The sequence below is a fragment of the Bos grunniens genome, chromosome 29, assembly GCF_055505025.1.
Source record: "Bos grunniens cultivar Pamir isolate PY7600 chromosome 29, Bosgru_T2T1.0, whole genome shotgun sequence".
NCBI lineage: Eukaryota > Metazoa > Chordata > Mammalia > Artiodactyla > Bovidae > Bos > Bos grunniens.
Window position 1 is genome coordinate 6,750,471 of NC_141193.1, and position 26,738 is coordinate 6,777,208.

The following is a 26,738-nucleotide window of genomic DNA, read 5'->3' on the forward strand; positions in this document are numbered from 1 at the left end:
CTGCGCGAGGGGCTCGGTTCGCCTCGGCTCGCTTCGGCCGCGCTCGGCAGGCTGCGGTAAATCCGGGTTTGCAGAGGCTAGTGGAGGCTGCGGCCCGGTGGTCCCTGCTGCGCGCCCCGAACCCCGAGAGCCATGCAGATGTCCTACGCCATCCGATGTGCCTTCTACCAGCTGCTGCTGGCCGCGCTCATGCTGGTGGCTATGCTGCAGCTGCTCTACCTGTCGCTGCTGTCCGGGCTGCATGGGCAAGAAGAGCAAGACCAATATTTCGAGTTCTTTCCCCCATCCCCGCGGTCGGTGGACCAAGTCAAGGCGCAGCTCCGCACCGCGCTGGCCTCCGGAGGCGTCCTGGACGCCAGCGGCGACTACCGCGTCTACAGGGGCCTACTGAAGACCACCATGGACCCCAACGATGTGATCCTGGCCACTCACGCCAGTGTGGACAACCTGCTGCACCTGTCGGGCCTGTTGGAGCGCTGGGAGGGCCCTCTGTCGGTGTCGGTGTTCGCCGCCACCAAGGAGGAGGCGCAGCTGGCCACGGTGCTGACCTATGCGCTGAGCAGCCACTGCCCCGATATGCGTGCCAGGGTCGCCATGCACCTTGTGTGCCCCTCACGCTACGAGGCCGCCGTTCCCGACCCCCGGGAGCCAGGGGAGTTTGCCCTGTTGCGTTCCTGCCAGGAGGTCTTTGACAAGCTGGCTAGGGTGGCCCAGCCCGGGGTCAATTACGCGCTGGGCACCAACGTCTCCTACCCCAATAACCTGCTGAGGAATCTGGCTCGTGAGGGGGCCAACTATGCCCTGGTAATCGACGTGGACATGGTGCCCAGCGAGGGGCTGTGGAGAAGCCTGCGGGAAATGCTGGATCAGAGCAAGCAGTGGGCGGGCACAGCGCTGGTGGTGCCTGCCTTTGAGATCCGTCGAGCTCGCCGCATGCCCATGAACAAAAACGAGCTGCTGCAGCTCTACCAGGTGGGCGAGGTGCGGCCCTTCTATTATGGGCTCTGCACCCCCTGCCAGGCGCCCACCAACTACTCCCGCTGGGTCAACCTGCCAGAAGAGACCTTGCTGAGGCCTGCCTACGTGGTGCCCTGGCAAGACCCCTGGGAGCCATTCTACGTGGCTGGAGGCAAGGTGCCCACCTTCGACGAGCGCTTTCGGCAGTATGGCTTCAATCGTATCAGCCAGGTGCTCTTAAGGGAGAGGGAAGGGGAAATGGGGCAGGAGGGATGGGGGAGTCAGGGAGGTCTGAATGGAAAAGAGGCAATGAGGCAGGGGGGATCATAGTTCAGGAAGTGGTTGAATGGTTGGAAGATCCAGGGTGCCTCCAGAGGACTAGGAATGCTGGAGCGAGCAGGGATGTCAGTCTCTGCTCTAGGAATGTCATCACAACTTTGCTGATCTGTCTCTCCCTCCACAGGCCTGTGAGCTGCACGTGGCAGGATTCGATTTCGAGGTGCTGAATGAAGGTTTCCTGGTTCATAAAGGCTTCAAAGAAGTTTTGAAATTCCATCCCCAAAAGGAGGCTGAAAATCAGCACAATAAGATCCTTTACCGTCAGTTCAAACAGGAGTTGAAGGCCAAGTACCCTGACTCCCCGCGTCACTGCTGAGCCCTTCCCCCGCCTAGTCTGAGAAGTCTCAGACCCCTCCCTCCTTAGGCCGCCCCTCAGGCCTGACTGGGGTAAGAAATGTCACTCCACTTTACAGTGGTGGCTGTGGTGTTTGAACACTGGACTTGAATATGGGGTGCTGGGGTCAAGTCCTAGCTTAACCACTAACTAGTTGTGTGGCCTTGAGCAAATCCCGTTCTCTCCCTGAGCTTCAGTTACCCCGTCTGTAAAAGGGAGGTGAGAAATACCTACCTCACAGAACTGTTGGGAGGCTCAGAGGAGATGCTGTATGTGAAAACACTCTGTAAGCTTCGTACAAATGTGAAGTATTATTAATATTATTACAGTATTATTATTGTTGTTATTATTGTTATTATTATTAACAATCTTGGGTGGTGGGCAGTAGGAGAGCAAAAAAGTATGAATGGGGCAGAGCTGAGAAGTCAGTACTTAACAAAAGGGGCGTTTTGGAAAGAAAGCAGATGAAGGCGTTGAATTTAGTTCTTAGGTTTTCGGCAGCTTACTGGTAGTCTAGGCCTCCGTCCCGGGGACTCTGGAGAAGGGAAAGGTCTTGTAGGTTCTGTGTGTTAATAGTCTGAGATCTGTACCCTTGAATAGGCTGAGCTGGGTAATTTGCCTACCGATTACAATGTGTAAATAAATAAGTGTTGACACCTATAGTTGGCTTCATTACTCTCCTGAACTGGGCGGGGATGGGAGAACAGGTCGCAGGTTCTCCCCTTTTCAAGCCGGGGGAGTTGGCTCTGGAGCGAGGAGCGCGGGCTTCGTGGCAAACAGCGCACAAGGGCCTTTCCTGCCTGTTGAAAGCCTGTGCAAATTTCGATCGGTTGCTATGGAAACCGGCCCGCGGTATCCCAGCATGCCTCACCCCCAGCTGCCCAATTGTGAGAGCTCCGATAGGCGCCTCCTGATGACACATGCGGAAGCGCGGCCAGGCCCCCGCCCCAGGAGGAAAGAGACCGGCCCAGCGCTTCCGGGAGCCCGGCGGCGGCGCCCAGTGTCCGCATCCTCCGGCACCTCTCAGGGAGTTTTGGACGTGAGGTCAGAGGCCCCACTCCCCGCGGGTGCGTAACGCCAACCCTGGCTCCTGGTTTGCCCTCTCCGGTCAGTCGGTCGGAGCCGGCCCAATCTCCAGGGCCGAAGCGGAGACTTAACCGGCCGGACGCGTGCGGGGACCGCGGGACCAGAGCTGGCAGCGGAAGAGCCAGTGATTCTCCCTCCCGCGCCTGCACGTACGGAGATGGAACTGGGCGGGAAGCTTTCGGTGCGCCGTGGAGGGGTTGGGTTGGCTTCTTCGAAACTGGAGCAGAGTCTTCCTTCCTAGGAGGCCTCCCCTCGACTTGCTCACTTTCTGAAAGATAAATTGCAATACGCACAGTGCCCACGATTTGCTTTGCCATTCCTTACCGCTTGCAGCCTTTACAACACTGAGTGGCGATGGTTATTCTCTTTTTATACCCAGGGTAAGGAGTAGACTCAGAGACTGCTGGAGAGACTTTTCCCAACCCCTCACCCTTTCTGATCCAGAAAGATAGGCCTTACCAGTGAAGAGGAATTGCAAAGTTTGGAAAATGAAGGAACTGAGGCTTGAGATTGGAAAAGAGGCTGGTTTGGTGAACAGAGGCTTTCAGGTCAGGTTGAGATCATTTGTGAAATCATTGAGGGATGTTTTGAAACTTTTTAAGTGTTAGTCTCTCAGTCGTGTCCGACTCTTTGTGACCCCATGGACTGTAGCCCTCCAGGCTTCTCTCCATGGAATTCTCCAGGCAAGAATACTGGAGTGGGTAGCCATTCCCTTCTCCAACAGATCTTCCCCACCCAGGAATCAAACCCAAGTCTTCTGCCTTGCAGGCACATTCTTTATCATCTGAGTCACCAGGGAAGTCCACTTTGAAACTTAAGCCAATCGCTTTATTCGAATTGATGTTTGCTACCTTTGCAGAAGCCAGGGGCTACCGAGAAGTAAAAGCCAATCCCTGCCCTACAAAAGTTTTTGTTTAACTTTGTATTTGCAAATCCTCCAGTCATCAAATGAGTCAGTGCAAATGGGTGAATAAAGCACATGTGCAGCCCTGCCCTGGTAAGGCTTACAGGCTGGTTGGAGAGACAGATGTGGGGATGGGCAAATAGATACGCAAATAAGTCAGGAAGGGTGACTGCACAGAGCTAAAGGACAGCAAAGACGCCCAGAGAAGGTATCACAGTGAAACAGAAGCCCCCAGTAGGCAAAGAGACGATCTGCTGAGAAGACTGTTTCTTCTTCCTCTTGGCTGATGTTTTGGCTGCACGTGGCACCGTCACTTCTTCATTCTGAAATTCTCTCTCCCCAGCTTTGAGTTTTTCCTCCTCCATCTCTTGCTAATTTTCTTCTTTTTTGGAGGGGTCTCATCGTCTGACCCTTCGGTAACCCTGGAGTTCCATCATGAGCCCCTTCTCACTCCACACATTCTGCCTTGCTGGTGGCACCCTCTCCCAAGGTCTGAAGAACTCACTCTATGTGATGACCAGATCTCTGCAGCCCAGATTTCTCTGAGGCTTAGACCCATGTGTGCCCAGCCCTGCCCCTTCTCTCCTTTCAGGGTCTTTGTTCATGCCACTCATTCTCCTTCGAATGCTTTCTCTCCCTCGGCCAGCTCAGCTCATGGGTTTGGCCCATCATCCTCTGCAAGCCCTCACTGCTGCAGCAAGCTCCAGGTTTCATTTAGCTGCCTCTCCCATTTGCCCTTGGTCTTAACTCTTCTGCTTCATGGCCTCTGTCTCCCAGGAACTTGTCAACTCCTTGAGATCAGAGACTCTCTGTCTGCCGCACTTGAGCCAAGCTCCTACCATAGTGTCTGATGGTACCTAACATATATTAGATTTTTCAATAAAGATTAAATCAGTGAGTAAAAGGATGCTTAACAGTGTTCTTTGTTGCTGAGAAGTCAAGGTAGGCACCAAAAAATATTGGCATCGGGTACAGGGAGGTCATCTGTTAACTCTGCAGGATCAGTTTCAGCTGAGAGCGACGATACAGAAACAGATTGGAACAAGTAGAAGGTGAAAGAGTAGGAAGAGCAAGTGTTTACAAGACCTTGCAAAGATGGGAAATGGGGGGAGTAATTGAGTGGAGTGGGATGAAGTTTTGTGTTTCTGCTTTTTCTGCATGTTGGGAAATACCTAAGCATGTCTAAAGTTTCCTAAGAAAGAGCTGCCAAGAGGGAAAATTGAGCATGCAGAAGAGAGAGAGGGGAACTGATGACGTGGGGTCTTAGAGGAAGCAGAAGGAGATAGGATTTGAGCATAGCGAGAGGACCCGAGCATCGAAGCGTGGGAAGAGAAGTGGAGAGCTTTATAGGCAGAAGGGACAGCACGGGGGGCAGCAGGGGCTGGGGAGGAAGTGCGTGGTGTATTTGAGAACTGGCCATTAAGTGTGGGGTGGAGGAGCTGGACAGTGGTTCAAGTCCAGTGTGCAGGGCCTCTAAAGCCTGGGTCAGAAGTTTGGGCCCAGTCCCATAGGCAGTGGGGAGCCCATCTTGACCTTTCCCATCTTATGGATCATCACCTTGGCCAATATTACGGGGATTGAGATCACCAACAGTACCCAAGGGAATGGGCATTTCCACGGCTCCTAGATTTCTGGGAGATGTGTAGATGGCTCCATTTGTACCTGCCCCACCCCGCATGTCCCCGGGGCCCAGCGAGTCCAGTCCAGCCCCTCCCCTGGTTGTCCTCATCTGCAGCGAGGCTTGGTTCGACTCCCCAAGTGACCACTTTGCCACTCGGAGCTGGGGGCAGGGGTGAGTGATGGCTCCACTGCTCCTCCCAGTGCCCAGATGCCCGTCCAGCCTCCAAGCAAGGACACAGAGGAGATGGAAGCAGAGGGCGACTCAGCCGCTGAGATGAACGGGGAGGAGGAGGAGAGCGAGGAGGAACGGAGCGGCAGCCAGACCGAGTCCGAGGAGGAGAGCTCAGGTGAGCCCCACACGCGCTCGAGCACCCTGCCCGCTGCCCCCAGCCGGCCCTGACTGGCCTCTTGTCCCAGAGATGGACGAGGAGGACTGCGAGCGGCGCCGCAGTGAATGCGTCAGCGAGATGATGGACCTGGAGAAGCAGTTCTCGGAGCTGAAGGAGAAGTGAGCGAGGGGCCCGGGGCCCGGCTTTCAGGAGGCAGCGGTGGGCCTGGCGCTGGCCAGGGCTGGCTGGGGCAGCGTGAGCAAGGGCCTGACCTGGGGCTCTGGGCACGCGTGTGATGGACGGGCGCATGGGCGCACGGCTGCCTTTCCCTCCCAGGTTGTTCCGGGAACGACTGAGTCAGCTGCGGGTGCGGCTGGAGGAAGTGGGAGCTGAGAGGGCGCCCGAGTACACGGAGCCCCTGGGGGGGCTGCAGCGGAGCCTTAAGATTCGCATTCAGGTGGCAGGTCTGTGGCCCGTCCTGTGCCCCGTCCCCTTAAGAGAACCCACGGCTCTCTGTCCCCTTCCCCTCTCACCCGTGCCCTGCCTCGCCGGCCTTTGTGGGCAGCCAGGGCCCTGGCCAAGCCCGGCCGCCCATCACCCTCCCTCCGCAGGGATTTACAAGGGCTTCTGTCTGGACGTGATCAGGAACAAGTATGAGTGTGAGCTGCAGGGAGCCAAGCAGCACCTGGAGGTGAATGTGGGTGTGCCGGGTGGGGAGGAGGTGGCCGCCCGCCCGCCAGCTGAGCCGCCACGCCTCTCACAGAGTGAGAAGCTGCTGCTGTACGACACGCTGCAGGGCGAGCTGCAGGAGCGGATCCAGAGGCTGGAGGAGGACCGCCAGAGCCTGGACATCAGCTCTGGTGAGGCCAGCAGCCGCCCGGCGCCCCTGTGCTTCCAGTGCCCGGTCCCCGTCTGGGCCTCGGCTTCCCCGCCTGCACGGGGGTGGGTGTAAGAGGACCCACTCCGTGTTCACCGTGGGGACTGACAGAAAGCAGACGGGGAAAGGCCCGGCCTGGTGCCTGGCTGGGGGTCCCATGCTGTTTCCAGAACGGAGGCATCATTCTGACACACGTGCCCCTGCCGTGGCCACAGTGTGCCCATTCACACAGGGCACGGGGGAGGGAGGGACTAATGATCTCACACCCCCATCCATGAAACAGATGAGGAAACTGAGGTTTGCGGAAGCACAGTGACCTCTTTCCCAGGATTGAACGTGGCTTCCAAGCCCAGGCTTCTTTGCACTGCCCTGGGGAGGTTGATGGGGACGGGCTGGCCTGGCCCACATGAGCGACACGGGCTATAGGGGTGGGGCGTCCTGGGAGGGTGGCACCCCGATGCTGACTCTGGTCTGGGGCGCAGAGTGGTGGGATGACAAACTGCACGCCAGAGGCAGCTCGAGGACCTGGGACTCGCTGCCGCCCAACAAGAGGAAGAAGGCGCCTCTCGTCTCCGGTATCCTTCCCCACACAGTGGCTGAACTGTGCAGGAGGCCAGGGTGGAGGCACGTGGGAGACAGAGGCAGACCAGACCCACTTAAGGGCATCTGGCCTCCTGTGTGTCCAGGCAGATCCAGCTGTTGAATTTTCTGCAGGGTCCTCCTGGGCTGTGTGGACCATGGAAAAATAGAAGCATTCATCCAGAGACTTCCCCATAGTTTTCTGAGTGAGGTCTCCTCTGACGCCCTTCTGGCTTTCTCACAGTGTCCCGGGCGTGTCCCAGGCTCTCCCGCTCCCATGCCTTTGCTGACTTTCCACTCCCCTCTTGGATGCCTTTGCCTGTCTGCCTGCTCGGTGCCCATCAATTGTCACCTCCTCCGTGAAGCCTCTCCTGGTTTCCCCGACAATGGCTGTGGCTTCCCTCTCCTCTGCACCCCTGTACCTGAACTGGGGCACCTGCCTCCCTTCTGGACATAGTCACCGCTGCCACCCCCCAGGTGTGAGCCCCTCTTGTTCAGGGCCTGCTGTGCTGGCCTCCCTGCCTCGCATAGCCCAGCACGGAGTTGAATTGAATTCTTAGGTATACACACCCCTCCGTATTTCTGCCGCAACCAGATTATCAGGAAGTTGACCTCCTGATGATGGGGATCAGGTTCAAGCAGGGAGGGAAGAATCTGGACTGCGAGACTTGAGCAGGGGTGGGAGGTGAGGGTGTGGAGACGTCAGGGGGACAGAGTGGCTAGTCCCCAGACGGGCGGGTGAGACCGATGGAGGGTGGTTTTCAGGACAGAAGAGATGAGAGTCCCCGTGTAGGTGGGAAAGGGGCCAGATGAGGGAACAGGGGGGCAAGATCCCTAAGTGGGTGGCCTGGGCCTTGGCCTTCTGACCTTGAGGCCTGAGAGAAGGTGAGGAGGGAGCTAAGGGGTGGTAGGATTGAGGCTGGATGCCCTCTGTGGACTGGGTGAGATTGAAATAGGCCGCAGCCACGCACTCCACCCTGCTAAGAACCTAGGAGCCACGAGGTCGGAGGTGGAGCCTGAGTGCTACCCCAGGTGCTCGGCGCCCCACCCCGCCGTCCACGGCACCGCCTCTTCTGAGTGCTGGCACCTCCCACCCCCTGGGCTGGGGGCCTGGGCCTATCCCCTGCCCCCTCCACCAGGCTTCCTGCTTCCTTGACCCCCATCTCAGGCCCTTATATTGTGTACATGCTGCAGGAGATCGACATCCTGGAGGACTGGACGGCCATCAAAAAGGTGGGTCCAGTGCTGCCTGCCACAGGGTGGGGGCTGTCAGTGCGGCGTCCCCTCCCCAGCCAGACCGGCTTTGGTCTGTATGTGGGCCTTCCGCTGGGGAGCTCTCTTGTCAGCCCCCGGCACCCTCTGCTTCACCCTGGCTTTGCTTGGCCTCCCAAACCTCCTGTTTACATCAGCCCCTTTCTTGTTCCAGGCAGGTTTTGATGGGCTGGGAGGAAGGAAGGCAGCTGGGCTGCCTGGGTCTCTGACAAGAGAGCATCTCAGTCCTTTGCCTGGAAGGGGCCTTAAACTCCCCTCAGCCCCTCTTGTGCAGCCCCCCATCCCAGAAAGGCTGCTGTGGAAGGGGGACTTGCTAAGCCGCAGGCAGCCTCTCAGTGGGCTTTTCTTCTTATCCACCCAGGCGAGGGCAGCTGTGTCCCCTCAGAAGAGAAAATCAGATGGTAAGAGTCACCAAGGGTGTCCCACCTCCCACCACCCCCTCCCCCAGGCCAGCCTCCAGGAAAGGCCCGGAGGGAGGCAGGGGCATATCAGATCAGTTAGGACACTCTGGGTTTGAGGGCAGCTCTGGGTTTGAGGTCACGGAATTGGGGTGGGGTTGGGGCCAGGTCTGGTTAGGGAGAATAGAATGCTGAGCCTCCACAGCTGGCCTGGGGGCCTGGAGAACTAGGGAGCCCATGAGTAAGGGCTGTGGGGCTGCCCTGTCCTCCCGGCCTCGCCTGCCCTGGGCCAGACTGAGGCCACTCCTCTCAGTCCCCTGTATGAAGTGCCTCCCTTCCTCTTGGTTTGCCTTCCTCTCACCTGTAGTCATTTTTCCCTTCCTGTGTACCCCCAGGACCTTGACCCTGCTCTTCACAGCCAGGGGGGCCCCTTGGAGCAGCTGGCACCAAACTCAGGACTGGAACTTTCCTGCTGCAGAAAGGCAGACTGGCAGGCCCCTCGGGGTCTGCCCAGCCATCTCTCCAGTTCTGCTCCAGGGTCCTCCGCTCCAGCCATCCCTGGTCTGGGCTCCTCTGCCCTCCCCGGGGCCTGAACAGCCAAGGCCTGGAGCTGCCCGAGGCTGGCCAGACGGTCTCCTCCCTCCCCAGCCAGCCCACCACCACCCCCTCCCAAAGGTCACCCTTCTCGGAGCCCTCCCTGACGAAGACATGCCTGTCTTAAGCCAAAGCAACATCCTTTCTTTGGACCTTGGACTCCAGTCACTGAGTTGGGTCCCACTTCACAGGAACTCTGAGCCAGAAATTATATTTGAGGGGCCTGCGTGTCCTGGCTGTTGCTGGAGTGACAAGGCAGGCTCCTTGGGTCTACCTTCTCGAGGAGGTTCCTGGTGTCTGCCTCCTACATTTCAGGGACTGGAATTAAAACCTTTCCTGGGACTCTGGTATGACCCGCCTGTGTCTAATTTACTTTGCAAGGGAATCAGGACTCTGGTGGAAAGTGCTTGAGACGGGCAGTCTCTGCTGGGGGCCCTGGTATCTCGTACAGTGAGTGGAGCCTACCCCTTATGACTTGGGGTATAGGCTGGGGAAGGAGGCATTCCCCCACACATCTGCTCCAGATGTGGGGGGCTGGGTGCTGGTGAGCAAAGTCTGAGGCAACTTGGGGCACAGGCCGAGCACGTGGCCTGGGTGCTCCGTGCCTAGAGACTGGATCGTGTCTGCACCTGCCCCAGTCTCTTGGCAGATTGGCAAGGCAGGCTGTGTGCGTGGGAGGCAGCCAGCAGCAGCGCCGTGTGCCGATGACCTCACAGCCAGACTCCCCCCCTGTTTAGTGCTGAGTGTCAGAACCACCCCCAGAACCTCCACTAAGCAAAGGGGTTAGTTTCCATGGAGACACAGCATCCTTTCTCCATGGCAACCTGAAATCCCCAAAACCAAGTTAAGCTCAGGCATGAGTCATCTGTGGCCAGTAGGGGGCACTCACCCAAAAGGCTGACCTTAGGGCCAGGGACAGATGAGCAGTTGACCACAGACTGGAAGGTGCCCCAAGGGCGAGGCCCGTGGAGACCTTGGCGGGCACAGCTTAACCCCTTCCTGTCCACCTGTGCGTTTTGAGGAGTCTGGCAAGGCTGCAGGAAGCGCCGTGTGGAGGTGGCAGCCCCACAGCTAGAACTCTGGGCAGGCCACCTGCATGGAATGGATCCCTGCCCCCAGAGGCTGGGCCCAGAGCAGAGGAAGCAGGCACTGCCCGGGCTGAGTGGACACACAAGAGTTAACTGGCGGGTGTGACGGGGCGAACCGCCCTCAGGAAGTGTTACTCACCACTGGGAATGTGAGTGCTCTCGCCTTGGGGGCTGGCTTCTCTGAGTCCCGGGAGAGACTGGAGGAGCTCCCAGCCATGGATACCCCCCGGGAGCCAGGAACAGGCCCCCTCGGAACCCCCTACCCAGCCAGCTTCGCTTCTGGGCACCTGGAGAGAGAAAAGTTAGTGAAGTTGGAAGGGCAGCCCCGGTGGGGTGGTGTGGAAGGTGGGGACCCCGAGCTGGGTCTGTCCCAGGGCAAAGGAAGGGGAGACGGTTGGGCAAAACCCTGCTCAGGCCTGGTGCCCCCGCCCCCCACCCCCGCCAGGCCAGCCCAGGACCCACGGTACGATGTGCCTGGTGCCGGCGGGGTGCAGGCAGGTGGATCGCAGCGGCCAGGGCGCACCGTGAGCCTGCGGGAGCGCCTGCTGCTCACCCGGCCCGTGTGGCTGCAGCTGCGGGCCAACGAGGCCGCCGCGCTGCACGTGCTGAGGACCGAGCCCCCCGGGGTGAGTCTCTCCCTACCCCTGGGGCTGGAGGCTGAGGGTAGAGGGGGCGAGGGGCTGGACACAGAGGACCTGAGCCTCTGATCCCTGTCCACTCGCAGACATTCCTGGTACGGAAGTCTAACAGTCGCCAGTGCCAAGCCCTGTGCGTGCGGCTGCCCAAGGCCAGTGGCCCCTCCTTCGTCTCTAGCCACTGTATCCAGGAGACTGCTGAGGGTGAGAGGGACTGGCCCGGCCTGGCGGGAGGGGCTGGAAGCATCAGGTCGGGGCTCAGGGGGGCTGCTCCCAGAGAACAACCTCCCTTCCCATCCCTCAGGCGTCTCCCTGGAGGGCTCAGAGCTTGTGTTCCCAGACCTGGTCCAGCTGATCTGTGCCTACTGCCACACCCGGTAAGCCTGCCTGCAGGGTGCCTGCTCTCCACAGGGCCCTGCTTCCCTTCCCAGGACATCTTGCCCTCCTTGCCCACAGGCGCTCCCAATGCCCGCCACGCAGAGCTTTCCTCACTGCCCACTTTTTGCTCCCCTCTGGCCTTAGGGACATTCTTCTCCTCCCGCTTCAGCTCCCCAGAGCCATCCGCCAGGCAGCTACCCACAAGGAGCTGGAAGCCATCTCCCATCTGGGCATGGGTAAGGGCTCCCGGGCTACCCACTGCACAGATGGACAAGCTGAGGCCAAGAGGGAAGGGGAAGGCGAAGGCACACAGACTGAAGCCTGGGCCTTTACCCCAGTTGGGTCCCCTCCCTGAGTCCCCCCGACCCCCACCCCGAGGCCCAACCTGTTTCTCTTCCCTAGAGTTCTGGAGCTCCTCCCTCAACACCAAGTCTCAGCCAGGCCCATCAGAAGGCCCCCCGCTGCCCCGGCTGAAGCCCCGGCCCCCACAAGAGCTGGACCAGGGCACTGGAGCTGCCCTGTGTTTCTTCAACCCCCTGTTCCCAGGGGATCTGGGCCGCACCAAGCGGGAGAAATTCAAGAGGAGCTTCAAAGTGCGTGTGTCCACGGAGACCTCCAGCCCCCTGTCTCCCCCAGCTGTGCCACCTCCCCCAGTCCCGGTGTTGCCAGGGACAGTCCCCAACCAGACAGAAAGGTTGCCCCCTCGCCAGCTGCTACGGAGGGAGAGCTCAGTGGGGTACCGTGTGCCAGGGGGCGCCGGCCCCAGCCTCCCGCCGCTGCCCTCCCTCCAGGAGGTGGACTGCGCCTCCCCCAGCAGCTCAGAGGAGGAGGGGGTGCCGGGGTCCCAGGGGAGCCCAGCGACCTCACCCCACCTGGGCTACCGGCGGCGGCGGCGGCGGCCCCTGCTTCGGTCCATGAGCGCTGCCTTCTGCTCCCTGCTAGCGCCTGAGCGGCAGGTGGGCCGGGCAGCTGCGGCGCTGACGCAGGACAGACACACGGCCGTGGGACAGCTGGTACAGGACCTGCTGACCCAGGTGCGTGCCAGCCCCGAACCCCGGGAACTGCAGGCCGTCCGCGAGGCCCTGAGCCGGGCCCGAGCCATGCTGAGCGCGGAGCTGAGCCCGGAGAAGCTGCTGCCACCAGACAGGCTGGGTGAGACTCCAGCCCGGGGTCCGCTGGTGCAGCCCCATCTCCAGAATTCAGCTTTTCCGCCTTCCTCTCTCTCTGCCTCTCCAGGGCCGGCTTGTCTCTCAGTCTGTTCTTCCGTGTACACCCATCTTGTCTCTGCATCATTCAAGGAACTTCTACCCACTGCCTCTCTCCCAATCACAAAGCTTCCTCCTCTTTTTCATCCCTCTCCCCTCCCGATCATGCCCTTCCTCCCCGGGACTCCCACCCCGCCCCAGTTCCTCTGACCCTTGCCTGCCTCTCCCCCACAGAACAAGTCCTGGAGAAGTCGCTGCACCGCTCAGTGCTCAAGCCGCTGCGGCCCATCCTGGTGGCCCGCCTGCGGCACCGGCTTTCAGCCAACAGCTCCCTGGGCCGCCTGGCTGAAGGCCTCCGCCTGGCCCGGGCCCGGGGCGCCAGCGCCTTCGGGTCCCACTTAAGCCTGCCCTCCCCGGTAGAGATGGAGCAGGTGCGTCAGAAGCTGTTACAGCTGCTTCGCGCCTACTCACCCAGCGCCCAGGTCAAGCGGCTCCTGCAGGCCTGCAAGCTTCTCTACACGGCCCTGAGGACCCAGGCGGGTATGCCCCCTCCCACCACCTCCCACCGGCCGCTGCCAAGTCAGAGGCAGGCCACCGGGCTGAGGCTCTAGGAATGGCACAGCAGGGAAAACAAAGGAAAAAAAATATATATATATGGATATGGATCCACCTTCCCATTTCACAGATGGTAATACTGTGGCCCAGAAAGCAGAGCATCCACTCCCCATCCAGTGCCCCTGGTTGCCATAGAGACCACGTTGCCTGGCAGGCAGAGGGAGGGTCGTTGTCTAAGATAAGTAGCAAAGGATCCTGACCCTGTGGCCTCCTCCACCACCTACAGGGGAGGGCGCGGGGGCCGACGAGTTCCTGCCATTGCTGAGCCTCGTGCTGGCCCACTGTGACCTTCCTGAGCTGCTGCTGGAGGCCGAGTACATGTCAGAGCTCCTGGAGCCTGCCCTGCTCACCGGAGAGGGTGAGGGTCCCCATAGGCCCCCGCTTCTGTCTGGGTGGGGCTGGGGTACCCTGACTGAGCAGGGGAGGCAGGGAGGAGCAGTGGCTCACACCGAGCCTGAGCCGCAGCCCTCCCCTCATGTCCCAGGAGGCTACTACCTGACCAGCCTCTCGGCCAGCCTGGCCCTGCTGAGTGGCCTGACAGAGGCCCACACCCTGCCCCTGAGCCCCTCGCAGGAGCTGCAGCGCTCGCTCAGCCTCTGGGAGCAGCGCCGCCTGCCCGCCACCCACTGCTTCCAGGTAATGGGACTGGCCAGCCCCGGGGGGCACCTGGCATCATCTGGCGCGGTCTGCTCCTTCGCCCAGTGAGACTCAGAAAAGGCCGGGAAAGGGGAAGGGCAGTCCTGCGTCACCAGGCGACAGCGTCCCACACGGAACACCCGCCTGAGCCAGCCCTTCTGGATGATGTGTCTCACCAGCTGACACGGCTCAGTGCTCTGGCGGCCCACAGTCTTCACAGAAACTGAAGTGGGATCATTATTATGCCCATTTTACAGATGAGGAAACTGAGATATGGCATGGGAAGGGAAAGGGACACAGGCAGGCTCAAACCCCAGATCCTGGCTTCTGGCTGCCACCTGGACTCAGGCTTCCAGCCTACGCCCCTTCACCCTTGGCCCCCGCCCCCCATCCCCCTGGCTCAGGCGAGGTGCTCTGAGAGCCAGAGAGTAACTCTGCCATTCACCTCCTTCCTTCCAGTCAAGGGACACTTCCTTCCTTAGCGTTGGCTAAGAGTCCAGATTTGGTAGCCAGATCCTGGGTCCAAATGCTGGCATTTCTGCTTTCTGGCATTGGGAATTTGGGCCAGTTAGGTGGCCTCTTTGTGCCTCAGTTTTCTCGTCTGTAAAATGGGGTAATAGGACCTACATCCTGGGGTTGATATTGGATACAATGGGTTAATTCAGAATAAGCACTGAGGGCGCAGAGTAAGCTTGACCTGAGTGGGATCAATAGGCCATAGAGGCCTGCTGGGCCGTCCTTCCAGCACGCAGCTGTGACCCACAAGCCCGGGGACAGCCCTCTCATCCACAGAGCCCCTCCTCAGAGCTCACCTTATTCAAAAAGCTTTGGCTGCTGGTTCTACCACTGGCTCTGTCCCATCCACCCCTGTCCCTGCAGAGCCTGGACTGCGACCTCGAGCCTTGCAGGCAGGACTGAGTTCTTGTTCTTGCTTCTCCTTGCACAGCACCTCCTCCGCGTAGCCTATCAGGACCCCAGCAATGGCTGCACCTCCAAGACGCTGGCCGTGCCCCCAGAAGCCTCGATTGCCACGCTGAACAAGCTCTGTGCCACCAAGTTCCGGGTGACCCACCCTGATACTTTTGGCCTCTTCCTGTACAAGGGACAGGACTACCAGCGCCTGCCCCCCGGAGCCCTGGCTCACAGGCTCCCCACTGCCGGCTACCTTGTCTACCGCCGGGCAGAGCAGCCCGAGACCCCGGGGGCCTCACCTGGGGCTGCCACAGGAGAGGGCAGTGGGGGGCCAGAGGCAGGGGACAGGGAGGAGGACAAAGAGGGCCGGGGGACTGGGGAAACCAAGGCCAAAACCAGCCCCAGGGATGGCAGGGGAGAATCTGAGACAGTGGCCGAGGGGGCCGAGGACCAGGCCAGGGGAGGCCCCACTCAGCCAAGAGGGCCAGAGACTGAGGAGAGCCAGGCCGCAGAGGAGTAGCTGGGAATGGACAGAAGGGCTGCGTGGGGCAGGAAGCTCGGAGCCTGCTGGGACGGCCTTGCAAAGTGTCAGCCTCGCCGGCCCAGGCCACAGCCCCCAGAGCCTCCCAACTCTGCTCCTGGTCTGCCACCACCTCTGACCCTCCAGCACACCAATCACACCTGCTAGACACATCCAGGGCACTTGGTGAAGCCCAAGGGATCTGGGGGGCCCAGATGAAGGCCCTTGGCCTCTCCTCCTGCTCCCCCAGCTGGAAGCCAGGCAGCCCACAGTGAGGAGTGTGTCCAGCAGGGGAGAAATCCATCAGGGGCCCCACCTCTGGCGGCAGTGGGGAGGGGTGGGTGGTTCAAGGCCCAGGAAGGCCCCACCAATTTCCAGGTGTCAGGAGGACTCAGAGAAGCAGCAAGACCTCAGGGCTCAGTCCTGCCCACACCACCTGCAGAACAAGCGCCTCCGAACCTCAGTGTCCTCGCCTATAAAGTGCGGGTGCTACCGCTGCCCTGCCATCTCCCAGAAGCCTTCCATGGCTCAGAATAGACGGTTTTGTTGCAGAGCAGAGCACAGCTAGGGAAAGGGGAGAGAAAGAGGTTGAATATTAGCAAAACCCCCAGCTTGCATATACACACGCCTCTCTGAAGGTCCATTCTCCACCCTCACCTAAGGGAGAGGTTCTCCAAGCGGCCCTGGGGGACATCCAGGGGGCCAGGCTCAGCCAAGGGAGCACCCCTGTTCCAGTCTTTCCCCAAGAGAAGAAGTCCTCCCAGGCACGCTGCTGTCCCAGGGGAAGTGGACAGGTGAGACAGCCTTCTGAAATGGAATGAGGACTCGGAAACTGTCTCTTCTGCACTGAAGTCTCTTGGACCTCATAAGAGGTTTTTCAGGAGTCAGGGTCTGATTTATTACCCACCGAGGCTGGGAAAGTGACTCCTAAGACGCCACACAGCGGACCATTAGACCAAACCAGGAGTCAGGTTCCAACTATGCCTCGTGTTCTAAGCCACCAATACATTAATCCTCAAGGTTTAGGGCTTCTCCGATGGCTCAATGATAAAGAATCTGCCTGCAGTGCAGGAGATGTAGGAGATGGGGGTTTGATCCCTGGATCCGGAAGATCCCCTGGAGGAGGAAATGGCAGGCAACCCACTCCAATATTTTTGCCTGGGAAATCCCATGGACAGAGGAGCCTGGTAGGCTACAGTCCATGGGGTCGCAAAGAGTCAGACCTGAGCGACTGAGCGGGAGGTTCAAGCAGACAGCAAATGAGCAAAGAAAATACCAGAGACCACCACAAGAGGGCACACGTGGCCCAGGAAGCGGCTGAGAGGGCAACCTGATAGACTGCGGCTCCGGGGCTGCAGCGGTGCAGGTGGTCCTGGGGTTTGCAGTCTTGCAACCGCCAAGCAAGTAGAGGGCAGTGCAAGAGCCAAGACTTCTGGCCCTCAGCTCTCTTGGGAGTCTGAGGTCTGGATGAAGCTGGCCTCCGGGGACCACTCCCTGGGAAGGAACTAGGCCCCAGTGGAAGGAGGACCCTAGCCAGTCTCCGAGGGGCTCGCTCGGGCCCTGAGCACACAGGACAGCGGCCCACATATTAGACGTGATGGCTGTGAGGGGATTTCAGACCCTCCAGGTACAGCCCGGGTGCAGGACTCCCAAGTTTCTCACTAGGCCATCGGCAGCTCTCTGCCACCTTCCACCCCATCCCATGCACACACACAGGCTCCTCCCTGGCGAGGGGTCTCCCTTTACTCTTTTGTATGTACTCCCCACCAGTCCCGCACCCACCCAGTGCCTTGTACAGTGCTGGGCGCTCCACAGGCGCTCAATAAATGTTGTCCACTGATTGGAGTTTGATAACTAAGAGCGAAGGGCGGTGAGGTGGGAGGCTAAGGGAGGGCTGGGTTCTGGGAAGCAAACACAGGATGTCTCAAGTTCAGTCCCAGAGGAAGTTCCTGGCACGGTCGTAGGAGGTGTTCAGAGAGCCCCAGGGCTGGATGTAGAGCCGATCTCATGGGAACTACGACTGGTGGAGGCTTCTGGGCCCCTGCAAGTGGGCCTCTGCAAGCCCCTCCCACCCCCCTCCAGGGCTCAGTCCTAATTTCTGGCTCTGGGAATTCAGCATGCCCCCGGCAGTGGCTCACTGGAGCATTGCCAGGCCCTGCCTGCCACCTGAATCTCCCGGTTTATCTTCTGAAGAGATTCTTGATGGTTCAGGGGTCCCGACCAGGTAAATCCGCATGACCAAGGGTCATTGGACAGGGCTTGGGGCTCCAGGGAAGGCAACGATAGGTCAGTCTAGGATTGATCTCACTATCCCCATTTTACAGATGAGGAAACTGAGGCTTGCTCAGGGAAAGTGACTCGTTACAGGGCAAAGGACTCAGACACCAGGTTCCGTGGATCTTTAGATTCTACAGTCCTCCTAGAGAGAAGGACTGGTGTACTCATCCACTCAGCAGTAACCCATTGTGTCCGAACCGGCTAAGCACCCACAGCCCCAGCTGGAGGGAGTCAGGTGGGCAGCCTAGTGTGCACTTGGGTCTGTACTGCCCCCGACTCCCACCCCTGCCACCCACCTATGACCCTCTGAGGGAAGAGGAAGTCAGGGCTCTGAGAGGGGCCACGCTGAGCCCAGCGTCCACTGCTGCAGGGCAGGGCTGACCCTGATGCTCGGATCTCTGGAGGAGCAGCCTTCATTTCCTCACTTGGAACTGTTGCACTTCCACCTCACAGAAGTTTTCTGAATTGGTTTACTGTCTGTCTTCCTCACCCGAAGCCCAGAGCCAAGTCAGCCTTGTTCCCTGCTGAACCCTGGGGGCTGGGAACTCCCACTTGGTAAGTGTGTGCGGAATAATTGATCCAGGAAGACTCAGCCTACACCGTTCATCCTGGTTCCTGGGACTCGGGGCAGCGGTGCAGCCTCCATTTCTGCCACTAGGGGGCGAGCGTGCCCTGCTCCCCCTCATTGCCAAGGTCCCTTCTCTCCTGAGGCCACTCAGGGACCCAGGGCACTCCCTTTGAGGATGGTGCAGGGCCTGGTGCCAGGAGGGAAGCAGCTCTTGCAGAGGGGCCCTGGGACCGCCCTGCAAACAGGATCCTGTTAGCGGAGGTTGGGAAGGGAATGCGGGAGCGGCCACATCCCCTCCGGGGCTCTCTTTCCGGGCAGGCCCAGGAGCCAGGCCCGTGGGGTGGCCTGAGAGAGGACCCTGCCAGGGGTGGGGAGGAAGGCGTCACTGAGATCCACAACGCCCTGACTCAACTTGAAGACAAAGCGATGAACACCCCGTATGGCCTGGGGACCATGTTCATGTACACAACCTAACACACAAAACACCCTGACTCATTTGCACACAGGCTGTGTCACACCTCACCTGCCATGGTCACTTACCGGAACGGCTGAGCGCCGCCACCCTTAAGAGGAACACCCAGAGCGTTAGCAACACCCTGACACTGTGAGCCAGTCGCGCCCTGTGGGACGGGACACAGACACACACAGCCCCTCCTCTGAGCCACACCCTGACACGGACGCCCCTGGGCCTGCGAACTCAGAGATACTCCCTCAACACCCTCCCTTTCGGATTCAGAATGTGACTCCCTGACACACATAGAGACACAGAGACACGTGGTGACCTGCTCCACAAGGACTCCTCGACACACACCCACCCCTGCCGGGCTGCCACGGACACACCCAGGGCCCCGGCTCGGCTCGGACGGGCTTCCTCCTTCCTGTGCTGCACAGGCGGAGAAGTGTAGACGCTCATACACACAAGTGCAGACACAGACGCGGACCCACACGGCCGGGGCCTATCCCAGCCGCCACTCGGCCGCCCCACCCCATGGTGGACCCCAGTGGGGGTTGTGAGTTGCTGAGAAGACCCTCGTGGGGGATGTGGTGACCCCACTGGCCAGGCAGGAGGCAGAGGCCGGCAGCACTGGGCGGGGAGGCCTGAGCTCATCAGATTCCAGCCTGAGTGATTCATGGGAAGTGCCTGGGGAAGGCGGGCCGGGGGGAACGGTCCAGGGGCCTGGGGCTTGGGAGGCCCAAGTGGGCCTGGGACCAGAGGGTCTTGGGACCAGAGCAAGCCTCTAGTCTGATACGGGGGAGGCTTTTGGCGGGGGGGAGGTGGCCCCGGCCTGAAGGGGTGTCTGCTGGGTCTGGCTCCTGGACAGGGCTTAGGACATGGAACCAAGTCGCAGAATGAGACAAACAGTCCCTCGCCCATCCCGCCCGGGGCCTGGGCCCCTGACCCCATGCCTTCCCAGCCCCAACAGCTGGGTGTCTTTAGCAAGGGTTAGGCCAAGGGTGGTGGAGCAGGGGTGGGGTGACCTTCACGGCCATGTCGGCCCCTCGGGCCCTCAGGCAGGCAGCCCCGTGACCCCCAGAGGCCTTGAGTGGCTGGACCAGCCTGGCTCAGTCAGGGCCCACGGGGTTGCAGACCCTCGCTGCCCTGCCAGGCAAGGCCTCTGCCAGAGAGAGCTGAGGACGTGCCTGTCCCAGCGCCAGGGATGTTTTCCTGCCGGAGTCCTCAGCTCCTGCTCCCCCTCGAAGCCCCCTGCCTCCCAGGCAAGGACCCAGCTCCTCCTGCAGGGTGACAGGAAGAGAGGATGGGGTTGGGGACAGGCCGCGGGTGCAGGAAGTGCCTTTCTTGGAACTCGGCACCAAAATAGCCCACTCTGGGTCTCAGTGTCCCACGGGGGAGGTGTGTGTCACCAAGGAGACCCTCACCAGGGCGGGGCCTGAGCTGACCTCAGCCTGGCTCCTGCCTGCCTCTCTCCCACCCCTCCCGCCCCTTGACAGCCCTCACCAACCCCCCGCCTCCCCCCCCCCAACCCCGCTTGGGCTCTGCTCCACTTTGAAGTCCTAACATAAATATCATGTCTGCTTGGGTTCCCCTTCCCGGCCTGGTCACAGCCCCCAGACCTGGCTCCCACCCCAGCCAGCCCTGGGGCTTCGAGCCAGGGGAGAGGGGGAAGGCTTAGACCACCCAGGGAAGGCGGTGAGCCAGAGACCCTGGGACAGGATGGGGGGGACTCTAGAGGGGAGACACCGAGGAGGGCCGAGAACAGAGAGACAGACCCCAGAGACCAACAAGGGGACCATCCCAGGGACAGGAGAGGAGACAGAGGGACCCCAGAGATAGGCAGGGGAGCTAGAGACCCTGACAGAGAGGCGAGAGAGAGAAGAGAGGAAGACACCCTACAGTCAGAGGGAGGGAAATGGGACATGGAGGTCCCTGGGGATTTGATCAGGCAGGAAGACGGTGGATGCAGAAACGTCCCTGGAGATGGGAGGACCAACCATCCTCATTTGTGGGACCGAGGAGGAGGCTCCAGGGGCAGGGGACTTGCCCACTGAGACCAGGCAGGTCCTCACAAAACCGGGCAGAGCGGGCCACCTGGAGGCCAGACACCACAGGGACCAGAGAGCTCACTGCCACAGGCACCCGCCACAGATGAGGCAGCTGTGGCCCAAGAAAGGCCAGCCAGGATGCCCCTTGAGCACACGGCAGGGCCAGGGTAGGGCCGCTCGGTGGAGCCCCCCGGCCAAAGGGCCCCAGAGAGGAACAGAGCAGTCCTCTGGTGGTCCCAGGAGCCCCTCCGCCACTTCCCTGCCTCGGGTACAGGCCTCCACCTGTGTGACCTGCTGCAAGCTTGGTCTCTCTCTGGAGCAGGGGGAGCACGACTGGGCTCCTCTATTTCTCATGGGGGCTCCAGGACTTGCGGCCCCCCGGCCAGATGTGGCCAGATGTTCAGGTCCGGCCTCGGCCAGGAGAAGGAATGGGGCTCCAGCTGGGCCCAGGTTGGGCCATCCCAGGGCCGCCACATGCTCTGTCCTCAGCTGTGGGCACAGGTGTAGACCCTCGGGGACATGTGTCACCCAGTACACACCCACAGCAGTGCCAGGCTCGTGAGAGTGCACGCATGTGCACATGCACACACACAGTCGTGCATAAACTCCAAGGTGACACCCACAAACACAGTCACGGTCTCGATGGCAAAGCCACCTCCACCCAGCCTCAGCCCCCTCAAGCTGTCAGAATCCTTTACCCCCAGGGGCTAGGCCTGGAAGACACCCCTTCTTCCCGGGCCCCACCTTCTCCAAGCCTCTCTCTCTCCCACCCTGTCCGGTCGGCAGCACCCCCCTTCCTGTGGGGCTCTCCTGTCCAGAAGCACACAGGGTGTGGCACCAGCACGTGGGGCAGGGGAGGGCCCGCCGTCAGCCCTGCTCCCTCCCCACTCCTGCCCTGGGACCTCTCCCACCCAGGACCAGGCGCCTCCCGCCCACCCGTTGGCCCTTCCTCCCGAAGCCTGAAGGCTAGGGTGGTTTGGGAAGAATTTAGACATGGAGGGGGTAGGGGAGGGGGACAAAAGAGGAAGGAGGAAAGGAGGTGATTCGTGCACAAAGCAATGTGCTGGCTCAGCGGCCGTCGTGCCAAGGCTCTCCAGGACGCCTGCCCAGGGGGCGCCCCCAATCACACGCAGCCCCCCCATCCTGGCTGTTCCACTGGGCCCTCTTTGGGCCAGCCCCCTCTGCAAGCTGCCTTCGCCCCCACCCCTACGGGCCCCGCCTCCAAAACCACCGCCTGGCTTGTCCCAGGAGCTGGAAGCCAGTGCTCCTCCTGGGGCAGTGGGCTTCTGTCCCCGCATCCCTCCTGAGTTGAGCTCTCCCCATAAAGGCCACGGTGAGAGCCGGGAACCCCAGCCTCCTGACTCCCAGCCTGAGCCATGCCTGGTGTCCTGAGCTGTCCCCACACGCCAGCCAGGGAGACACATTGGCCTCAGGCCCCAACAGAGAAAACCAGCTGGGTGGTAACAGGGAGGTAACAGCCATGCTCCCTGCCAGGGGGTGGCCCAAGCCATCTCGTCCTCCTGGGCTACACTCCTCGCAACCCCCAGAGTCACATTCTGACCGTGCCACCCATCATGGTGGCAGCTAATCATAAGTGAGCGATTCTGACACTACCTATACCCAGCCAGGCATCTAAAGGTTTTCTCATCCACACACCCTCCTACTTAGCCATCTGTCTATCCATCCACTTGCTCATTCCTCAGTCCTTCTATCTATCCATCTGTCCACCCATCCATCCATCGATCCGTTCTCCTGTCTAAACCACGCTTCCATCTATCCATCCATATCCCCACCTACCCATCCTCTGAAGCATTCATCACACCAGCATCTTCTCTGGGCTCTTGGTGAACCAAGATGAGTTAGGCTGAACAGGACTGGCCGGAAGACCACAACAAGCCCCTCTCTACCCCTCACCCAGATCCATGATGTTTGCCCACCACATTCCCCATCCCGATTAGGGTGGGAAATTCTTGGGTGGCTCCCACCTTACCTCTCCTCACCTGGCCAGGGGCACAGGTGAGTGCTAGATGCCCACCCAAACTGGGCGCCCTGGTGTCTCTCCAAGTCTCATGCTCTACCTATCAAACCCTTAGTCTGCTGGCAGTCAAGGGTGGCCCCCTGCCCCCACCACCGCCAGCCACCCTGGCTCAGGCTTCCCTCCACTTGCCCGGCTGGGCCATCTGGAATTTGGCCCTTGACCCTCCTCCTCCTGGGTCCCTTGCCTGCTCCCCAGTGCCTCACCCCCACTGAGGCTGTAGTCCTGACCTCGGATCTGACCCACCCACTCGCCAGACGGCCTGCAGCCTCCCCTCAGACGCCCCGGCACTGGCCATTGCCCGAATCATGACTGGGCCCGCCACACCCTTGGACCAGGCTCCGGCCCGCCCCTGAGGAGCCTCCAGAGGCTGCCTCCCCCAGCCTGCCCCGCCTGCTGCCCGGCTCTCCAGCCAGCTCCCTCCCGCCTCCCAGACTATTGCAACAACCTCCTAACTGGTCCCTGGCCTCCAGCCCCCCCTCCATCCACCGCACACCAGCCACAGGGATTTCTCATTATCCCGCCTCTGCCCTGTGCCCCTATGATGGAGACCAGCCTTCCAGGAACAGCTCCACCACCTCCCAGGCCAGGCCTCTACCCCCTTTCTCTCTCCACTCTCCGTTGTCCCTCTCATCCTGACCCCTCTCCAGACCCAGCAGGGTCCTTCATATTCTCCAAACTCATCAGGAGCTCTCCCAGCTCAGTAACTTTGTTTAGGCTCTGCCTTCTTCCCATCATGCCTGCCTTCTATCCTTACTTCTTGACGTCACACCCATCTCTTAGACCACTCCAATGACTCTTCAGGGTGCTGCAGCAAAAAGGGAACTAGAAGAAGGGTCTAATGCCTTGGTTCTAGTCCCAGCCACCCCTGTCACTGACTCGCTCTGAGACTCCCTGGGCCTCCTACGCAAAAAAAAAAAAAAAAAAAACAACTTGTTGATTTCCAGGAATCTCTCAGGTCTAGGATGGATGCCTTCTGGGGGAGGCTGGTGAATGTGGGAAGCAGGTGGGCTTTGGCTACAGGTAGAATCCACCATCCCCACTGTGTTGCCCTGAGCCGGGTTCTTCACTTGGCTGAGTCTCATCCCCACATTCCTTCCTTCCTTCTTTTTTTTAAACGTCTTTGGTTTATTTGGCTGCGTGCAGCATGTGGGATCTTAATTCCCTGACCAGGGATCAAACCCAGGCCCACAACAGTGAAAGCGTGGAGTTCTAACCACTGGACTACCAGGGAATTCCCCTTTCATTCATTTGTTCATTCAGCAAACCCCACTGAGTGGGATCTGTGGGCCAGGAGCTTTCCTGGCTTGGGAAATACAAGAAACAAGATAATGACCCTACAGGAACAGAGCTTCCCGTCTCCTGAGCAAGGGTTCTCTACCTGGGGCAATGCTGCCCCCAGGGGACATGACATTTGGTGATGACTGGAGTCCTTTGATTGTTCCACCTGGAGGAATGCTACTGGCATCTAGAGAGAAGCCAAGGATGCTGCTAAACACCTTACAATGCACAGAACAGTCTCCACAAGGTATCACTACCCAGCCCTGAGTCTCAATCATGCCGAGGCCGAAAAACTCCGACTACTGGGGAATTCAGAAAGTGAAAAAAGTGAAACTATTAGTCGCTCAGCTGTGTCCAACTCTTTGTGACCTATGGACTGTAGCCCGCCAGATTCCTCGGTCTGTGGGATTTCCCAGGCAAGAATATTGGAGTGGGTAGCCATTCCCTTCTCCAGGGGATCTTCCCAATCCAGGGATCAAAGCCAGGTTGCCTGCATTGCAGGCAGATTCTTTACCATCTGAGCCATCAGGCCAAAAAGCAAACCTATACTATGTCAAATAATGGTAAGTGCAAAGGAGAAAAATGGAACAAGACCAAGGTATGGTGGGGCCAGGGGAATGTGGGATGATGATACTTGAGCTGAGACTGCAGAAAGTAAAGAAGCAGAGACTTCATCTCTTGCAGGAAGAGTGTTCTAGGCAGAAAAACAGTCAGTGCAAAGGCCCTGAGGTAGACACGTGGCCTGGTGAGCTTGAGGAACAGCCACAGGCCAGAGTGGCTGGTGCAGCAGGAATGAGGGGAAGGAAGACGGGTGAGAGAGGGAGTTTGCAGGGAGATCACAAGGGCCTGGGGCCGTATTTAGTGAGGACTTTGGCCTTCCTTCTGAGTGAGATGGGGGCCGTGACAGTTCTGAGCAGGAGAGTGATTGGATGTGACTTGGGTTTTAAAAAGATCTCCCTGACAGGAGGGAGAAGGCAAGAGAGGGACCAGAGGAGAGGCTGTTGCAAGAATCTAGATGGACAAGTGTAGTGGCTTGGGCCAGACATGGGTGGCAGAGGAAGTAGTGAGAAGCAATCAGATTCTGGATCTATTTTGAAGGTGAAGCCAACAGGATTGCTGAGAGATTGCACGTGGGGTGTGGGAGAAAGAGGAGTCAAGGATGATCTCAAGGCTTTGGGCCTGAGCCAATGGAAGGATGAACGGCCCCGTGTTGACTTTCCTCCCCTGGGAAAGGGGATGAATCTCTACACTTCACAGATGGAAACCTTGAAAGAACCACCTTCCTGGCATTGGGCAAGCCCTTCTGAAGCCTTGGCTCTCCAGGCGACTGCAGGGCCAGCCCTGCCACTGCAAGAAGGTTAGCAAGGGGTTCCACCTCCCCCCCACCCAGATTTGCTCAGAAGACTAAGGAACATTTGTCTTGTGCTTTGCAGCTGACAAAGCACATTTGCGCACAGTGATACAATAGCCCTGCTGAGCTGAAGGGCCCTGGCACGTTCCCCTCATTTTGTAGGTAATGAAAATGAGGACCCAGAGAAGGTCAGCCACTTCCTGCCATCACACAGCAGGTCAGGGGCAGAGTGGGAAGCCGAGCCGGTCCAGGGGCAGCACACGGAGGGGCAGAACTTCTTCTCGGTGTCTCCAGCCCGGGCTCAAATTCCTGCTAGGAGCGCAGTGGGTGTGCAGGGGTTAATCTGGCAAACAGCTCCCGGGGGACCATCCTGAATGATGGTGCTCAGCACATAGGCCTCTAGAGGCTTCCAGGAGGGGCGGGAAGAGGACCCCGGCCAGGCCTACAGAGCAGGCCCTGGGGGCAGGGAGGGAGCCACACATGTGATGCCTGTGTCACACACATGTGTGCATCACTGTGTGCCCCGTGCCCATACACAGTCTCTCCCAGTCCGTCCCAGCCAGCCCTGCTCACCCTGCCTGGCCCCCTCCCCCACGCACCCAGCCCTCCTGCAGCAGGAGCCCAAGCGAAGCATTTCCTGTTTAGGGGCCGCCTCCGCCCCGTCTAAGCCCAGGTTCCCAGGGCCCCAGGCTGAGCAGAGGTGAAGGGAGGGCAGTCCCCTGCCCCTCCTCCTTCCCCGCAGCCCCCACCCCCCATCCAGCTGGAGCCAGGAGGCTTGAGGGCAGAGGTAGCGGCCAGAGCCCTGTAGAGAAATGAGGCTGGAGGATGCCGGCGCCTGGGTGATCCAGGTGGTTCCCACATCCCGGGGCTGCACGCGACCCTGAGGGACTTTGCGTCTTAGGGCCGGTAGATGCCACCTCCCTTTCGCAGGGACACCTAAAGCGGTCAGCGTGTCAGAGCGGAGGCCGATCTGAGATGGAGAGACAGGGTCTGAGAGAGAGCGCACACACGTGTGTGATGAGAGGGCCTGAGTCAGAGCGTGTTTCCACCCACAGGACGGGAGGCTGTTCACGGGTGTGATGAGGTCGGTGTGTCCCCAGTCGGGTCTCCGTCAGTATCTGGGAACGACCTCACCCAACCGCCAAGAGCCCCAGACGGCGCAGGACGTTTCTGGGGGTCCTCCCGCCTCCTACCCGGACTCCCCAGCCCGTTAGCTGAGCCTCCTCCCCTCCCCCGCCCCCACCCTCAGCACCCCACCCCACTCCTGCCCCCCGCCCGACGGCTTCCTGCTCTGGCGGCCCCGGGGGAGCGGGAGCAGGGAGCTGGCAGCGGCCCCAGCCCCACTCCTTACAAGGCCCGAGCCCGGCCCGGGCCCGCCCCCGGCCCGCCCACCAGAGGCCCCAGTCCCTCCCCCTGTCAAGAGCCGCCGCCGGCCGGGCCTGGGCC

The 26,738-nt window shown here is 60.1% G+C and overlaps 3 protein-coding genes across 17 annotated transcripts; all 3 read left to right on the forward strand.

The window, feature by feature from the left end:
* The first annotated feature begins 20 nt into the window (after positions 1-20).
* B4GAT1 (beta-1,4-glucuronyltransferase 1) lies at positions 21-2,290 on the forward strand. The gene is made up of 2 exons (XM_086384767.1): positions 21-1,188; positions 1,421-2,290. The coding sequence occupies exons 1-2, from the start codon at positions 133-135 to the stop codon at positions 1,610-1,612; spliced, it is 1,248 nt and encodes a 415-aa protein (XP_086240893.1). The 5' UTR covers positions 21-132; the 3' UTR covers positions 1,613-2,290.
* Positions 2,291-2,594: 304 nt separating this feature from the next.
* BRMS1 (BRMS1 transcriptional repressor and anoikis regulator) lies at positions 2,595-9,715 on the forward strand. Of its 15 annotated transcripts, none has more exons than XM_086384756.1 (11): positions 2,595-2,865; positions 3,096-3,264; positions 5,442-5,587; positions 5,658-5,748; positions 5,906-6,033; positions 6,181-6,260; positions 6,333-6,429; positions 6,929-7,021; positions 8,194-8,258; positions 8,659-8,698; positions 9,091-9,639. In XM_086384756.1, the coding sequence occupies exons 3-11, from the start codon at positions 5,449-5,451 to the stop codon at positions 9,096-9,098; spliced, it is 741 nt and encodes a 246-aa protein (XP_086240882.1). In that variant the 5' UTR covers positions 2,595-2,865; positions 3,096-3,264; positions 5,442-5,448; the 3' UTR covers positions 9,099-9,639. The 15 variants fall into 15 exon arrangements, 12 of the variants coding, with proteins under 12 accessions (XP_086240882.1, XP_086240885.1, XP_086240875.1 ...); XM_086384759.1 differs by having other exon boundaries at positions 2,595-2,697; XR_015157929.1 differs by lacking the exon at positions 3,096-3,264 and having other exon boundaries at positions 6,929-7,502; positions 8,220-8,258.
* A 798-nt stretch (positions 9,716-10,513) lies between these two features.
* On the forward strand, positions 10,514-17,118 carry RIN1 (Ras and Rab interactor 1). Its single transcript, XM_086384746.1, has 10 exons — positions 10,514-10,678; positions 10,823-11,003; positions 11,102-11,216; positions 11,317-11,389; positions 11,535-11,626; positions 11,793-12,542; positions 12,830-13,135; positions 13,437-13,568; positions 13,695-13,846; positions 14,793-17,118. The coding sequence occupies exons 1-10, from the start codon at positions 10,593-10,595 to the stop codon at positions 15,276-15,278; spliced, it is 2,373 nt and encodes a 790-aa protein (XP_086240872.1). The 5' UTR covers positions 10,514-10,592; the 3' UTR covers positions 15,279-17,118.
* Positions 17,119-26,738: the final 9,620 nt, after the last annotated feature.

Excerpts from the sequence above, each read along its gene's own strand:
- B4GAT1 (XM_086384767.1), top strand. The coding sequence starts at position 133 with ATGCAGATGTCCTACGCCATCCGATGTGCCTTCTACCAGCTGCTGCTG. Across the intron at positions 1,189-1,420 it reads GCTTCAATCGTATCAGCCAG|GCCTGTGAGCTGCACGTGGC; the intron begins GTGCTCTTAAGG and ends CTCCCTCCACAG.
- BRMS1 (XM_086384750.1), top strand. The coding sequence starts at position 5,449 with ATGCCCGTCCAGCCTCCAAGCAAGGACACAGAGGAGATGGAAGCAGAG. Across the intron at positions 5,588-5,657 it reads GTCCGAGGAGGAGAGCTCAG|AGATGGACGAGGAGGACTGC; the intron begins GTGAGCCCCACA and ends CTCTTGTCCCAG. Across the intron at positions 6,430-8,219 it reads GAGCCTGGACATCAGCTCTG|GAGATCGACATCCTGGAGGA; the intron begins GTGAGGCCAGCA and ends TACATGCTGCAG.
- RIN1 (XM_086384746.1), top strand. The coding sequence starts at position 10,593 with ATGGATACCCCCCGGGAGCCAGGAACAGGCCCCCTCGGAACCCCCTAC. Across the intron at positions 10,679-10,822 it reads GGGCACCTGGAGAGAGAAAA|GCCAGCCCAGGACCCACGGT; the intron begins GTTAGTGAAGTT and ends CACCCCCGCCAG. Across the intron at positions 11,217-11,316 it reads TATCCAGGAGACTGCTGAGG|GCGTCTCCCTGGAGGGCTCA; the intron begins GTGAGAGGGACT and ends CCCATCCCTCAG.